The sequence below is a fragment of the Oncorhynchus mykiss genome, chromosome 10, assembly GCF_057628025.1.
Source record: "Oncorhynchus mykiss isolate SJ-2025 chromosome 10, ASM5762802v1, whole genome shotgun sequence".
Lineage (NCBI taxonomy): Eukaryota > Metazoa > Chordata > Actinopteri > Salmoniformes > Salmonidae > Oncorhynchus > Oncorhynchus mykiss.
Window position 1 is genome coordinate 17,519,721 of NC_143031.1, and position 16,862 is coordinate 17,536,582.

A 16,862-nucleotide genomic window follows, 5' to 3' on the forward strand; every position below is an offset into this window, starting at 1 on the left:
AGAGAGCAACATCTGTCCAATAGCAAATATTGCATGTAACAAACAGGTATATCACCTGCAGCATGGTCAAACAAGTTCATGTTTTCGCCAGTTTACTAAACAGTGTCGTGTCTTTGGCTATGCCGGATTAAGTGATATGACATGCTATTCTATAAAATAATTTCTCTGTCATTAATATTACCTGATTGAGCTAATCATGTAAATGTAATTAACTAGAGAGTCGGGCACCACAAAATAATATTTATAGAGCTGTTATCTTCCGAATAAACTGTTAAAGACCTAGTAATATTTTACATCAATAGCAGTCAATATTAATCGTCATCTTAATTCAGTCTCATCTGAAAGTTGTGAATTCTTAGTTATCTGCACAAACCCTGGCTCACAAGTTGAATCAGCAATACAAAATTGGGTTTAATTATATATTTACTAAATACCTAACTAATCACACAGAATTACACATACACATAATTAAATCATAACATGATTACAAATTACGTCATAAAGGAAAATGTCCCTAGCGGGCGGAACCGATATGACAGCTTGTTACAGAAAATAAAAGGGTCTGGGTTTGAGTGAAAGAGCGGGAGACTGGGGAACAAAGGGAAGAAGCTGTGCTATCGTAAATACAGTATCTTATGCATTCTAAATTACCACCCATTTGGAATAGGAAAATGCTATAAATATTTACTCTGAACTGCGCTTCGGTAGGTTGGTGGTAGATGGCAGGCCGTGTTGCCCAACCGAGTCCTTTGAAGAATGTCTCTGCTGGTAAATTGTATACGTTGTAGTAACGTCGTTGTGTGGTAGACAGGAAACTCTGCTATGCATTTGCAGCTGCGGTTGCTAACTCAACTGCTAGGAGGTATCACTTCTGTAGTGAATAAGAGTTCAAAGTTCATACCATTCGCAACCAAAGCTCACGCTGATGTTGGCTTCGTTCTGTAGTTATTATCTGAACCATTCTGACATAGGACCGTCGTCCTCACGTCCTCGGAACAGCTATTATCTGAACCCTTCTGACATCGGACCGTCATCCTAATGTACCCGGAACAGGAGGTTACATTTTCGTCAAGGGCTTATATAGTGGAGGGAGAAGGGTGTAGTTTACAGCCCATGTCTCTTCACAGGGGCGGGCCACTGATTGAGCAGAGCCCTAACCTCCATCCATGGCGTAGAAAGGGCCGATTTAGCAAGCTAGCTACTGCAGGACAATAACACAAGTAGACCAGAAACAGAAGTTTTTCTGAAAATGCCATTTTGCTTAGGAAGTGATTTGATTGGTTTGAAGCTAAATCCAAACTGGCCTCCCTTGGTGGGTGTTTTGCTGCACCAGGACAACCCTAAGTTGAGCTCACCTGAATGCTTATTGGCTAAATATTTATATGTTTTTTTTATCAAGGGAGGCCAAATGCTTGCTGGCATCAATCAATCAAATGCTACGACAGCTACATGTTATGTACTGTACTCTTTTGGTCAGACAGCATCAGATACCTGGACTACACATACTGAGACAGAAGAGGGGCGCTGTTTCCCTCACTCAGATGATTTCTCCGGTGAGATTCAGGAAAATTAAGAAAACAGAGAGAGAGAAGATAAATTATTTTATCATTTTATTGGTAAAAAAAAATTGGCAAACCTGGCTTCCCTTGGCATCCATGAATACACACCACTACTTCAATCTCCTTCATCCTAACCGGACACTCCTGGAACAATGATACTTTTGTAACATTGTTGATCCTTAGACTCTACTTAAGTGATAATGCCCGCGAAGCCGGTGTTTGTAGGATATATTGGCATGGGTGTTGTTAGGCTCGAGACAAAGTCGAGGGACGGCAAACTGTGCCACTATATCCTCCAAACACCGGCTTTGCGGGCATTATCACTTATTTTGATTAATTTATTCATACTATTTCATCCTTCCACAAAATATAGTCCCGACACAAATCTAGGGTTTCTACCCAAGCCGGCTGGTCATTTGTTCTATTGGTTCGGTTGTCAGAGACGCAAGCCAGTCGTTCAGTCTTTTTGTTCTGTATCTGTAGACGCTACCCAGTCGTTCGTTCTAAATGTTCCATTGCCATACTGGCTGGCAACATTCTCATCCCTTGCTTGCTAGCTCGCCAACTACGGCTAACTTACAGTCACGTCAAACAGTGCAGCCAGAATAACAGCAAAGTAGACACTTGCCAGGAGTCCAAACTTCCTACACTTGCAACATTGTAGTGGCTTTTGCACATATGCTCTCACCACATATTTTATATATGAGCCATGATTACATGGAACTCTATTCCACAACAGGTACCTGATGCAAGCAGTAGAATCAGATTTTAAATTTAAAAAAAAAAAATATATATATATATATATATATATATACACACACACACACACCTTTTGGAACAGTGGGGACTGTGAAGCAACAAACATAGGCACAGACACATGCATACACACACATGATAACATACGCACTATACACACACGTACACATAGATTTTGTGTTGTAGATATGTGGTAGTGGAGTAGGGGCCTGAGGGTACACAGTGTGTTGTGAAATCTGTTATGAACGTATTGTAATGTTTTTACAATTGTATAACTGATTTAATTTTGCCAAACCCCAGGAAGAGTAGCTGCTGCCTTGGCAGCAACTAATTGGGATCCATAATAACTACAAATATATCTCGAAAACCCTTCTCTGTAGGGTTTTTGCTTGCCAAACATTTTTTTTAGAAACATGTCGATATGCCCCTTATCTTTCATATCAGCAAGAAATACAATTTTAAATAAAAATATACACTTACTGTAGCAGTTTTGCACAGATTAATACATTATGTGTGCCTCCAGTTGAAGAAACTACACTTCCTTCCTAGTTATGCTAACACACAGCCATGTGTTCAGAGAACTCTAGATCGCTAATCAGCACAAGTTGGCACCTTTGCCTTCCTTCTGTCTTCCATAAACAAACACTGTAACATGGAGATATGGCCGTGTGGGAACACTAATCCTAACCCTAGTTAGCTGGGTTAATATACCCCAGCATTACATCTGCAGGGGGAATGTCATCAAACATCACTAGACCCCTGGTCCTTGGAGCCTTAGTGCCTTCTTCTTCTGCTCTTTGGGTAGCCAATCACTCGACTTCAAAAGCAGTACCTCTTGTGGCAAAACTGCAGATACTGCATTTTGTAATGCATTGCTAGGCTACTGTATTTTTTAAGGGTGGCTGAACTTCCTGACTTTAAATTTAAAAAATGTATCATCGACATTTGGAACTATGGACATTTTACAATATTGTCCCATTGTGTCATTTACTGATGGTCCATAACTAGCCCCATAGGGATTACAATTGGATCAAGTGCAGCTGCACTTCGGTGTCTCCAGCTGTGGAAATGTGTCCAGAATTGAAATAAACCCAACCTAAGGAAAATTGTTACAGTACCTGTAAGGGCGTTCGTCTGTAGGAGGAAGAGAAGCGGACCAAAGCGCAGCGTGGTGGTTATTCATGTTTTAATAAATCACTCCACATGAACAAACTAACAAAAACAAGAAATGTGAAAACGCAAAACAGTCCTATCCTGTGACACCAAACACAGGATAGGACTGTTTTGCGTTTTCACATTTCTTGTTTTTGTTAGTTTGTTCATGTGGAGTGATTTATTAAAACATGAATAACCACCACGCTGCGCTTTGGTCCGCTTCTCTTCCTCCTACAGACGAACGCCCTTACAGAATCACCCACCTCTCAAGGACCAAGCGGCGTGGTAAACAGAGGCTGCAGCAACAGCAGCAGCAGGAGAAGCGACTGGTGCAGCAGGAGCAACAGCAGCAGCAGCAAAGGCAGCAGCAGGAGAGGCGACTGGTGCAGCAGGAGCAACAGCAGCAGCAGCAAAGGCAGCAGCAGGAGAAGCGACTGGTGCAGCAGGAGCAACAGCAGCAGCAGCAAAAGCAGCAGCAGGAGGAGCAACAGCAGCAGCAGCAAAATCAGCAGTGGGAGAGGCTGCACTACTTGGAGAAATGGACTTGGGAGGAGATTCTAGACGGGAAAGGACCCTGGGCAGAGCCAGGAGAATATTGCCGCCCTAAGGCCGAGCTGGAGGCAGCAAAAGCAGAGAGGCGGCATTATGAGGAACTAGCACGGCAGAGCGGATGGAAGCCCGAGAGTCACCCCCAAAAATTTCTTGGGGGGGGGCACAGGGGGAGTGTGGCAGAGTCAGGAGTCAGACCTGAGCCAACTCCCCCCGTTTATCGTGAGGAACCAAGGAGGAGCTCAGAACCAGAGCTGGTGTTGGAGGTGAGCGAAGCAGAGACTGTGAAGGAGTTAATGGGGGAATTGGAGGAGAGTGATATGAGGGACTTGCTGGTTTGGTGCATGAGGCACGACATTCGCCCGACGGAGCGTGTCAGGGATTTAATGGCACCGGGGTCAGCTCTCCATACTCATCCTGAGGTGCGTGCGAGGGGTCTGGTGAAGACTGTGCCAGCCTCACGCACCAGGCCTCCTGTGCATCTCCCTAGCCTTGCACGTCCTGTGCCATCTCAGCACTACAGTGCTCCTAGCAGTGCTAACTGTGGCGGGCGTGGTGCTGGTCAGGCACCGTGTTATGCAGTTGTGCGCACGGTGTCCCCAGTACGCGTGCTTAGCCCGGTGCGCTACATCCCAGCTCCCCACATCTGCCGGGCTAGGGTGAAGATCCAGCCAGGGCGGTTGGTGCCAGCCCTGCTCTCAAGGTCTCCAGTACGCCTTCACGGTCCGGTCTATCCGTCACCACCTCCACGCACCAGCCCTCCGGTGGCAGCCCCCCGTACCAGGCTGTCTCTCCGGCCCATCCTTACAGGGGCTCCCTCCTCTCCAGCGCTGCCGGAGCCTCCCGCCTGTCCGGCGCCTCTGCCGGAGCCTCCCGCCTGTCCGGCGCCTCTGCCGGAGCCTCCCGCCTGTCCGGCGCCTCTGCCGGAGCCTCCCGCCTGTCCGGCGCCTCTGCCGGAGCCTCCCGCCTGTCCGGCGCCGCTGCCGGAGCCTTCCGCCTGTCCGGCGCCGCTGCCGGAGCCTCCCGCCTGTCCGGCGCCTCTGCCGGAGCCTCCCGCCTGTCCGGCGCCGCTGCCGGAGCCTCCCGCCTGTCCGGCGCCTCTGCCGGAGCCTCCCGCCTGTCTGGCGCCTCTGCCGGAGCCTCCCGCCTGTCCGGCGCCTCTGCCGGAGCCTCCCGCCTGTCCGGCGCCGCTGCCGGAGTCTCCCGCCTCTCCGGCGCTACCAGGGCCTTCCTTTTCTCCAGCGTTGCCGGAGCTTCCCGTCTGCCCAGCGCCAGCTGAGCCTCCCGTCTGCCCAGCGCCGCCAGCGCCGCCAGCGCCGCCCGTCTGCCCAGCGCCGCCAGCGCCGCCCGTCTGCCCAGCGCCGCCAGCGCCGCCCGTCTGCCCAGCGCCGCCAGTGCCGCCCGTCAGCCAGGGGCCGCCAGTGCCGCCCGTCAGCCAGGGGCCGCCAGTGCCACCAGTCAGCCAGGGGCCGCCAGTGCCGCCAGTCAGCCAGGGGCCGCCAGTGCCGCCAGTCAGCCAGGGGCCGCCAGTGCCGCCAGTAAGCCAGGGGCCACAAGTAAGCCAGGGGCCGCCAGTGCCGTCAGTCAGCCAGGGGCCGCCCGAGCTGCCGCCCCTCTGTCCCGAGCTGCTATCGCCCCTCTGTCCCGAGCTGCTATCGCCCCTCTGTCCCGAGCAGTTGTCCCTCTGTCCCGAGCAGTTGTCCCTCTGTCCCGAGCAGCTGCTTCACCTCTGTCCCGAGCTGTCCCTCTGTCCCGAGCAGCCCCTCTGTCCAGTGGGATCATTGAGAGGGGTGGCCATGGTGAGTAAGCCAGGGAGGCGGACAATAAGGCGGACTAAGACAATGGTGAAGTGGGGTCCGCGTCCCGCGCCAGAGCCGCCACCGCGGACAGACGCCCACCCAGACCCTCCCCTATAGGTCAAGGTTTTGCGGCCGGAGTCCGCACCTTTGGGGGGGGGTACTGTCACGTTCTGACCTCTATTTCCGTTGTTTAGTATTTATTTAGTATGGTCAGGGCGTGAGTTGGGTGGGCAGTCTATGTTTGTTTTTCTATGTTTGGGGCATTTCTATGTTTTCGGCCTAGTATGGTTCTCAATCAGAGGCAGGTGTCATTAGTTGTCTCTGATTGAGAATCATACTTAGGTAGCCTGGGTTTCACTGTGTGTTTGTGGGTGATTGTTCCTGTCACTGTGTTTGTTGTCACAGGATAGGACTGTTTTGCGTTTTCACATTTCTTGTTTTTGTTAGTTTGTTCATGTGTAGTGATTTATTAAAACATGAATAACCACCACGCTGCGCTTTGGTCCGCTTCTCTTCCTCCTACAGACGAACGCCCTTACAGTACCTTTCATTCCGTAACAGAATTTTTTTTCCCATCATTACACAAATCTCCGTTTTTGGACGAGACTAACTTTATGACCAAAGTTAACCTATTTCAGCTGGGTAGTCAATTTTTACGCAATAATAAAGGTTTCGGATTGATATTGATGACACATAGGTCATTTTCAAAATGAGAAGTTGTTTTTTACGGGCAATCACTCATTAAATGCATAGCTGAGTGTTCTAAAATAAAATGTAATTTGTCAAATGCTTTGAAAACAATATGTGTAGACTAACAGGGAAATACTTACTTACAGGCCCTTCCTAACAATGCTGAGAAAAAAATAATAGAAAGACAATAACACAAGGAATACATATGCAATGAGTATCTACATTGTAGAATAATAGTGAAGACATCAAACCTATCAAATAACACATGGAATCATGAAGTAAGCAAAAAAGTGTTAAACAAATCAACATATATTTTATATTCTTTAAAGTAGACACCCTTTGCCTTGATGACAGCTTTGCACACTCTTGGCATTCTCTCAACCAGCTTCAACTGGAATGCTTTTTCAACAGTCTTGAAGGATTTCCCACATACACCTTAGCCAAATAAATTTAAACTCAGTTTTTCACAATTCCTGACATTTAATCCTAGTAAAAAATTCCCTGTCTTAGGTCAGATAGGATCAGCACTTTATTTTAAGAATGTGAAATGTCCGAATAATAATCATCACACTCCCAGTGGGTCAGAGGTTTACATACACTCAATTAGTATTTGGTAGCATTGCCTTAAAATTGTATAACTTGGGTCAAACATTTTAGGTAGCATTCCACAGGCTTCCCACAATAAGTTGGGTGAATTTTGGCCCATTCCTCCTGACAAAGCTGTTGTGACTGAGTCAGGTTTGTAGGCCTCCTTGCTCACACACGCTTTTTCAGTTCTGCCCACAAATTGTCTATAGGATTGAGGTCAGGGCTTTGTGATGGCCACTCCAATACCTTGACTTTGTTGTCCTTGTCCTTTGTTGTCCATTTTGCCACAACTTTGGAAGTATGCTTGGGGTCATTGTCCATTTGGAAGACCATTTGCAACCAAGCTTTAACTTCCCGATTGATGTCTTGAGATGTTGCTTCAATATATCCACATAATTTTCTCTCCTCATGATGCCATCTATTTTGTGAAGTGCACCAGTCCCTCCTGCAGCAAAGCACTGCAACAACATGATGCTGCCACCCCTGTGCTTCACAGTTGGAATGGTGTTCTTTGGCTTAACAAGCCTCCCCCTTTTTCTTCCAAACATAACAATGGTCATTATGGTCAAACAGTTCTATTTTTTTTCATCAGACCAGAGGACATTTCTCCAAAAAGTACGATATTTTTGGAGAAATGTGTGCTGTTGCAAACCGTAGTCTGTCTTTTTTTATGGCGGTTTTGGAATAGTAGCTTCTTCCTTCTTCCTCGTTTTACTGTGGATATAGACACTTTTGTACCTCTTCACAAGGTCCTTTGCTGTTGTTCTGGGATTGATTGCACTTTTCGCATCAAAGTACATTCATCTCTATGAGACAGAACGCGTCTCCTTCCTGAGCGGCATGACGGCTGCGTGGTCCCATGGTGTTTATACTTGCGTACTATTGTTTGTACAGATGAACGGGGTACCTTCAGTCATTTGGAAATTGCTCCCAAGGATGAACCAGACTTGTGGAGGTCTACAATTTTTTGTCTGAGGTCTTGGCTGATTTATTTTGATTTTCCCATGATGTCAAGCAAAGAGGCACTGAGTTTGAAGGTAGGCCTTGAAATACATCCACAGGTACACCTCAGTTGACTCAAATTATGTAAATTAGCCTGTCAGAGGCTTCTAAAGCCATGACATAATTTTCTGGAATTTTCCAAGCTGTTTAAAGACATAGTCAGCTTAGTGTATGTAAACTTCTGACCCATTGGAATTGTGATACAGTGAATAATATGGGAAATAATCTGTCTGTAAACAATTGTTGGAAAAATTACTTGTGTCATGCACAAAGTAGATTTCCTAACCGACTTGCCAAAACTAGAGTTTGTTAACAAGGAATTTGTGGAGTGGTTGAAAAATGAGTTTTAATGACTCCAACATAAGTGTATGTAAACTTCACACTTCAACGGTACAACTCATCCCAAACCATCTCAATTGGGTTGAGGTCAGGTGATTGTGGAGGACAGGTCATCTGATGCAGCACTCCATCACTCTCATGCTTGGTCAAATAGCCCTTACACAGCCTGGAGGTGTGTTGGGTCATTGTCCTGTTGAAAAACAAATGATAGTCCCAACTAAGCGCAAAACAGACCATAAGGACAGATTTCCACCGTTCTAATGCCCATTGCTTGTGTTTCTTGGCCCAAGCAAGTCTCTTCTTATGATTGGTGTCCTTTAGAAGTGGTTTCTTTGCAGCAATTTGACCATGAATGCCTGATTCACACAGTCTCCTCTGAACAGTTGATGTTGAGATGTGTCTGTTACTTGAACTGTGAAGCATTTATTTGGGCTGCAATTTCTGAGTGGCAGTTAACTCTAATGAACTTATCCTCTGCAGCAGAGGTAATTCTGGGTCTTCCTTTACCAGATTGACTGAACTTCATGTCTTAAAGTAATGATGGACTGTCGTTTCTCTTTGCTAATTTGAGCTGTTCTTGCCATAATATGGACTTGGTATTTTACCAAATAGGGTTATCTTCTGTATACCACCCCTACCTTGTCACACACAACTGATTGGCTCAAACGCATTATGAAGGAAAGAAATTCCACAAATTAACTTAACAAGGCACACTGTGAGATTGGAGATTCCCTAAAAACATGCCACTTCGATACATCTACGACTGCAAGTGAGTATTTCGTAGCAGGTTAGGAGAACTTACGCAGCAGGTTAGGATAATTAACGTAGCAGGTTAGGAGAATTAGGTTTAAAAAAGGGTTAGGTAAAATGCTCTCCTAAACTGCTATGAAAAGTCCCTTCCGCTCGTAGCTGTATCAAAGTGGCATGTTTTTAGGCAATCCTGTGTGATTTTTGGATACTGAACATAACATCCGCCTCACAACTTATAATGAATGGAGTTTGCATGAAGGAAACAGACACAAACTTATGATCAATTTTGATGGGAATTACTGGGACAGTGATTATCCCCAGATTTAAAATGGCAGATTCAATGGTAATTTTAACACACAGCAAAATATAATGTTCCACAAATGCAATATTCTAGAATGCCGCGGTGGGGTAATGTATTTGACCGACACATTTCATTTTTCAATACAAATTACAACTTTGTCTACAAATTACATGTAATGTAGAAAGTTGCTGGAGACTGCTTAGAAATCCTTAATATATCTTCAAAAACAACAAATGAGGCCTTCAGAAAATGTAGATTCGTCACATCATACAGATTTGAACAAAGGGCCAGAGACTAGAGTGGTATGTCCTTCCTATTCTCTGACATATTTCTCACAAATCACATTGTCATGCTTCCTCCCTCTGGACCAAAAAAGGGCTGGGCAATATGCTAAATTTAGTATGCATGGAAAGGGTGAATGGGAAAATAAGTTTGAAGTTTCCTCAGCTGTCTGTGTCTTATGTAAAATAAATTAGAAATTCCATAACTTGAAAGCCCCCATTGCTAAAATTAATTTTGGGATGGCAAGCTTTAATATCAGTTCAGCCATTTTGGCACAGTGACTCACTACCCAAACCAGATGCAACTAGTTTCATGTAGCCATGAGAAGTCATGTGATCTTCTACTGCTATCTTGTGGATGAACTGGGAATCAGGAGATATAGACTACATGACCAAAAGTATGTGGACACCTGCTCGTTGAACATCTCATTCCAAAATCATTTGCATTAATAAGGAGTTGGTCCCCCCTTTGCTGCTATAACAGCCTCCACTCTTCTGGGAAGGCTTTCCACTAGATGTTGGAACATTGCTGCCCGGACTTGCTTCCATTCAGCCACGAGCATTAGTGAGGTTGGGCACTGATGTTGGGCGATTAGGCCTGGCTCGCAGTCGGCGTTCCAATTCATCCTAAAGGTGTTCGATGGGCTCTGTGCCAGGCAGTCAAGTTCTTCCTCACCGATCTCAACAAACCATTTCTAAATGGACCTCGCTTTGTGCACGGGGGCATTGTCAGGCTGAAACTGGAAAGGGCCTTCTCCAAACTGTTGCCACAAAGTTGGAACAGAATCATCTAGAATGTCATTGTATGCTGTTAAGATTTTAAGTTAAGATCTTCCTTCACTGGAATTAAGGTGTCTAGCCCAAACCATGAAAAATAGCCACAGCCCATTATTCATCCTCCACCAAACTTTACAGTTAGCAGTATGCATTAGGGCAGGTAGCGTTCTCCTGGCATCCGCCAAACCCAGATTTGTCCGTTAGACTGCCAGATGGTGAAGCGTGATTCATCACTCCAGAGAACGTGTTTCCACTGCTCCAGAGTACAATGGCGGCGAGCTTTACACCACTCCAGCCGACGCTTGGCATTGCGCATGGTAATCTTAGGCTTGTGTATGGCTGCTCGGCCATGGAAACCCATTTCCTGAAGCTCCCGACTAACAGTTTGTGTGCTGACATTGCTTCCAGAGGCAGTTTGGGACTCGGTAGTGAGTGTTCTAACTGAGAACAGACGATTTTTACCTTCAACACTCGGCAGAATCTTTCTGTGAGCTTGTGTGGTTTACCACTTCGCTGCCGATAACACAATAACAGCATTTACAGATGACCGGGGAAGCTCTAGCAGGGCAGAAATTTGACAAACTGACTTGTTGGAAAGGTGGCATCCTATGACGGTGCCACGTTGAAAGTCACTGAGCTCTTCAGTAGGGCCATTCTACTGTCAATGTTTGTCTATGGAGATTGCATGGCTGTGTGCTGAAATAGCCGGATCCACTAATTTGAACTAGTGTCCACATACTATTATATATATATACACTGCTCAAAAAAATAAAGGGAACACTTAAACAACACAATGTAACTCCAAGTCAATCACACTTCTGTGAAATCAAACTGTCCACTTAGGAAGCAACACTGATTGACAATACATTTCACATGCTGTTGTGCAAATGGAATAGACAACAGGTGGAAATTATAGGCAATTAGCAAGACACCCCCAATAAAGGAGTGCTTGTGCAGGTGGTGACCACAGGCCACTTCTCAGTTCCTGTGCTCCCTGGCTGATGTTTTGGTCCCTTTTGAATGCTGGCGGTGCTTTCACTCTAGTGGTAGCATGAGACGGAGTCTACAACCCACACAAGTGGCTCAGGTAGTGCAGCTCATCCAGGATGACACATCAATGCGAGCTGTGGCAAGAAGGTTTGCTGTGTCTGTCAGCGTAGTGTCCAGAGCATGGAGGCGCTACCAGGAGACGGGCCAGTACATCAGGAGACGTGGAGGAGGCCGTAGGAGGGCAACAACCCAGCAGCAGGACCACTACCTCCTCCTTTGTGCAAGGAGGAGCAGGAGGAGCACTGCCAGAGCCCTGCAAAATGACCTCCAGCAGGCCACAATTGTGCATGTGTCTGCTCAAATGGTCAGAAACAGACTCCATGAGGGTGGTAATGAGGGCCCGACGTCCACAGGTGGGGTTGTGCTTACAGCCCAACACCGTGCAGGACGTTTGGCATTTGCCAGAGAACACCAAGATTGGCAAATTCGCCACTGGTGCCCTGTGCTCTTCACAGATGAAAGCAGGTTCACACTGAGCACATGTGACAGACGTGACAGAGTCTGGAGACGCTGTGGAGAACGTTCTGCAGCTTGCAACATCCTCCAGCATGACCGGTTTGGCGGTGGGTCAGTCATGGTGTGGGGTGGCATTTCTTTAGGGGGCAACGCATAGTCCTCCATGTGCTCGCCAGAGGTAGCCTGACTGCCATTAGGTACCAAGATGAGATCCTCAGACCCCTTGTGAGACCATATTCTGGTGCGGTTGGCCCTGGGTTCCTCCTAATGCAAGACAATGCTAGACCTCATGTGGCTGGAGTGTGTCAGCAGTTCCTGCAAGAGGAAGGCATTGATGCTATGGACTGGCCCGCCCGTTCCCCAGACCTGAATCGAATTGAGCACATCTGGGACATCATGTCTCGCTCCATCCACCAATGCCACGTTGCACCACAGACTGTCCAGGAGTTGGCGGATGCTTTAATCCAGGTCTGGGAGGAGATCCCTCAGGAGACCATCCGCCACCTCATCAGGAGCATGCCCAGGCGTTGTAGGGAGGTCATACAGGCACGTGGAGGCCACACACACTACTGAGCCTCATTTTGACTTGTTTTAAGTACATTACGTCAGTTGGATCAGCTTGTAGTGTGGTTTTCAACTTAAACTTTGAGTGTGACTCCAAATCCAGACCTCCATGGGTTGATAAATTTGATTTCCATTGATAATTTTTGTGTGATTTTGTTGTCAGCACATTCAACTATGTAAAGAAAAAAGTATTTAATAAGAATATTTCATTCATTCAGATCTAGGATGTGTTATTTTAGTGTTCCCTTTATTTTTTTGAGCAGTGTATATACACATATGTATGTATACATGTGTTTTTACATCAATGGATGATGGATGAGAAAAGAGACTTCCTTTTCATTCCTGTAAGACAAAAAATGAAGGCATGGCCCAAGCCCTGCACTTTTAAAATGGCTGTGTTCCTATGGGAATTTGCACATATCTAGAGAGCGCCATGATTCGGTAAAATACTTTTTTTTGTCCTTTCAGCACGACATCGTTAAAATCTCTTATTTCCCAACAATTGGAGGACAATTATGTCGTTTTAACTGGAATGATGTGGTAAAGCCTTTTTTGCAAAAAGAACATCTATATGGTCTTTCCCCTGTGTGATTCCTCATATGCACTCGCAGGTGTCCAATTTGACCGTAGCATTTCCCACATTCATTGCAGAAATAAGGTTTCTCCCCTGTATGGGTCCTCATATGCCTTTTCAGAAAAGATTCCCAATTGAACCTTTTGCCACAAACATGACACCTGTATGGTTTCTCCGTATTGTGAGAAACCATAAGCACCTTTCTCATATGAATCTTGTTCTTCATATGCCTCTTAAGATCCCAGTTCCGTTTGAAACATTTGCCACAAATTTGACAAGTAAATGTTTTATTTGATACTCTGTAGCCGTCTCCATCAGGTTCTGTTTTCATCTCAGTCGTGTTGGTGGGCGAATCCACAATTCGGATTTGGAAAAGATGAGAGGGCTGAGGTGGTTCCTGATTTTTCCCAGAGGCAGGAGTTAATATGAACTCTTTGTTATCAGAATTCAGTCTTTCAAGCAGCTGTTCCCCTTGACTGGTCCAGAGTTCCTCCTGTTCCTCTTTAACCTGAGTGGGCTCTGGGTCCTCCTGCCCCAGACTGGAGTTCCACTCCTGCTCACAGTGCTGCTGCTCAGTTGGAAGCTCCTCTTCAGAGACAGGGAAAGAGAGCTGCTGGAGGTCTGGAGAGAAGGATAGGTCATTAAGAATCGTACAATTTGTTTGGGACATATTTTCAGAATTAATGGGACCCTACGGCCTATGGTTATACTAAGGCAACAAAATCTATACAGTGCATTTCAAAGTATTCAGACCTCTTGACTTTTTCCACATTTTGTTACGTTACAGCCTTACTCTAAAATTGATTAAATACTTTTTCTCCCTCATCAATCTACACACAATACCCCATAATGACAAATTAAAAATCAGTTTAAGACATTGTTGCACATGAATAAAAAATAAAAAACAGAAATACCTTATTTACATAAGTACCCTTTGCTATGAGACTCGAAATTGAGTTTAGGTGTATCCTGTTTCCATTGATCATCCTTGAGATGTTTCTACAACTTGATTGGAGTCCACCTGTGGTAAATTCAATTGATTGGACATGATTTGGAAAGGCACACACCTGTCTATATAGGGTCCCATAGTTGACAGTGCATGTCAGAGCAAAAACCAAGCCATGAGGTTAAAGGAATTGTCCTTAGCGCCACGAGAGGATTGTGTCGAGGCATAGATCTGGGGAAGGGTACCAAAACATTTCTGCAGCATTGAAGGTGCCCAAGAACACAGTGGCCTCCATCATTCTTAAATGGAAGAAGTTTGGAACCACCAAGACTCTTTCTAGAGCTGGCCGCCCGGCCAAACTGAGCAATCGGGGGAGAAGGGCCTTAGTCAGGGAGGCGACCAAGAACGTGATGGTCACTCTGACAGAGCTCCAGAGTTCCTCTGTGGAGATGGCAGAACCTTCCAGAAGGACAACCATCTCTGCAGCACTCCACCAATCAGGCCTTTATGGTAGAGTGACCAGACAGAAGCCATATGACAGCCCACTTGGGGTTTGCCTCAGAGTATGAGAAACAGATTCTCAGATTCTCTGGTCTGATGAAACCAACTCTTTGGCCTGAATGCCAAGCGTCACATCTGGAGGAAACCTTGCACCATCCCTACAGCAAAGCATGGTGGTAGCAGCATCATGCTGTGGGGATGTTTTTCAGTGGCAGGGATTGGGAGACAAGTCAGGAGAGGGAAAGATGAATGGAGAAACGTACAGAGAGATCCTTGATGAAAATCTGCTCCAGAGCGCTCAGGACCTCAGACTGGGGCGAAGGGTCACCCTAAGCAAACAGACAAGACAACACAGGAGTGGTTTCGGGACAAGTCTCTGAATGTCCCTAAGTGGCTCAGCCAGAGCCCGGACAAACATCTCTGGAAATACATGAAAATAGCTGTGCAGCGACGCTCCCCATCCAACCTGACAGAGCTTGAGAGAATCTGGAGAGAACAATGGGAGAAACTCCCCAAATACAGGTATGCCAAGCTTGTGGCGTCATACCCAAGAAGACTCGAGGCTGTAATCGCTGCCAAAGGTGCTTCAACAAAGTACTGAGTAAATGGTCTGAATACTTTTGTAAACTTATTTTTTCTGTTTTTGCTTTGTCATTATGGGGTATTGTGTGTAGCTTGATGAGGGAAAAAGCTATTTAAATCAATTTTAGAATAAGGCTGTAAAGTAACATAATTAGTATTTCATTCTGTAACAAAGCCCTTTTGTGGGGAAAAACTAATTCTAATTGGCTGGGCCTGGCTCCCTAGTAGGTGGGCCTGGGAGGGAATATGCCCACCCACTTGGGAGCCAGGCCCGGCCATTATTTATATAAACTCAGCAAAAAAAGAAACGTCCCTTTTTCAGGACTGTCTTTCAAAGATAATTAGTAAAAATCCAAAGGGGTTTTAAAGGGTTTAAAAACTGTTTCCCATGCTTGTTCAATGAACCATAAACAATTAATGAACATGCACCTGTGGAAAGCTCATTAAGACACTAACAGCTTACTTAGGACACTAAAGAGGCTTTTCTACTGACTCTGAAAACCCAGAAAAGAAAGATGCCCAAGGTCCTTGCTCATCTGCGTGAATGTGCCTTAGGCATGCTGCAAGGAGGCATGAGGACTCCAGATGTGGCCAAGGCAATAAATTGCAATGTCGGTACTGTGAGAGGCCTAAGACAGAGATACAGAGAGACAGGACGGACAGCTTATCGTCCTTGCAGTTGTAGACCATGTGTAACAACACCTGCACAGGATCGGTACATCCGAACATCACACCTGCGGGACAGGTACAGAATGGCAACAACAACTGCCCGAGTTACACCAGGAACGCACAATCCCTCCATCAGTGCTCAGACTGTCCGCAATAGGCTGAGAGAGGCTGGACTGAGGGCTTGTAGGCCTGTTGTAAGGCAGATCCTCACCAGACATCACCGGCAACAACGTCGCCTATGGGCACAAACCCACTGTCGTTGGACCAGACAGGACTGGCAAAAAGTGCTTTTCACTGACGAGTCGCGGTTTTGTCTCACTGGGGGTGATGGTCGGATTCGTGTTTATCGTCGAAGGAATGAGCGTTACACCGAGGTCAGTACTCTGAAGCAGGACCTCAACGCTATGCGTTACAGGGAAGACATCCTCCTCCTTCCTGCAGGCTCATCCTGACATGACCCTCCAGCATGACAATGCCACCAGCCATACTGCTCGTTCTGTGTGTGATCGGAGGGTGGATCGGAGGGTGAGGGCTAGGGCCATTCCCCCCAGAAATGTCCGGGAACTTTCAAGTGCATTGGTGGAAGAGTGGGGTAACATCTCACAGCAAGAACTGGCAAATCAGGTGCAGTCCATGAGGAGACGCACTGCAGTACTGAATGCAGCTGGTGGCCACACCAGATACTGACTGTTACTTTTGATTTTGACCCCCCCTTTGTTCAGGGACACATTATTCAATTTCTGTTAGTCACGTCTGTGGAATTTGTTCAGTTTATGTCTCAGTTGTTGAATCATATGTTCATACAAATATTTACACATGTTAAGTTGGCTGAAAATAAACGCAGTTGAGAGTGAGAGAATGTTTCTTTTTTTGCTGAGTTTATATATATACAGTGCCTTGCGAAAGTATTCGGCCCCCTTGAACTTTGTGACCTTTTGTCACATTTCAGGCTTCAAACATAAAGATATAAAACT

At 46.0% G+C, this 16,862-nt stretch overlaps 1 protein-coding gene and 1 long non-coding RNA gene across 2 annotated transcripts; both read right to left on the reverse strand.

Annotated features, from left to right (window-relative positions):
* Positions 1-1,593: 1,593 nt before the first annotated feature.
* Positions 1,594-7,061, reverse strand: LOC149979948 (uncharacterized). Its single transcript, XR_016483596.1, has 2 exons — positions 6,363-7,061; positions 1,594-3,433 (listed from the first exon to the last, which is right to left on the reverse strand). It is a non-coding gene; the product is annotated as an uncharacterized LOC149979948 (long non-coding RNA).
* A 2,406-nt stretch (positions 7,062-9,467) lies between these two features.
* LOC149979949 (uncharacterized) lies at positions 9,468-13,971 on the reverse strand. Its single transcript, XM_090186042.1, has one exon. The coding sequence runs from the start codon at positions 13,858-13,860 to the stop codon at positions 13,105-13,107; it is 756 nt and encodes a 251-aa protein (XP_090042168.1). The 5' UTR covers positions 13,861-13,971; the 3' UTR covers positions 9,468-13,104.
* Positions 13,972-16,862: the final 2,891 nt, after the last annotated feature.

Bases quoted from the DNA above. Each gene is read 5' to 3' on its own strand.
- LOC149979949 (XM_090186042.1), bottom strand. From the start codon at position 13,860: ATGTCCCAAACAAATTGTACGATTCTTAATGACCTATCCTTCTCTCCA.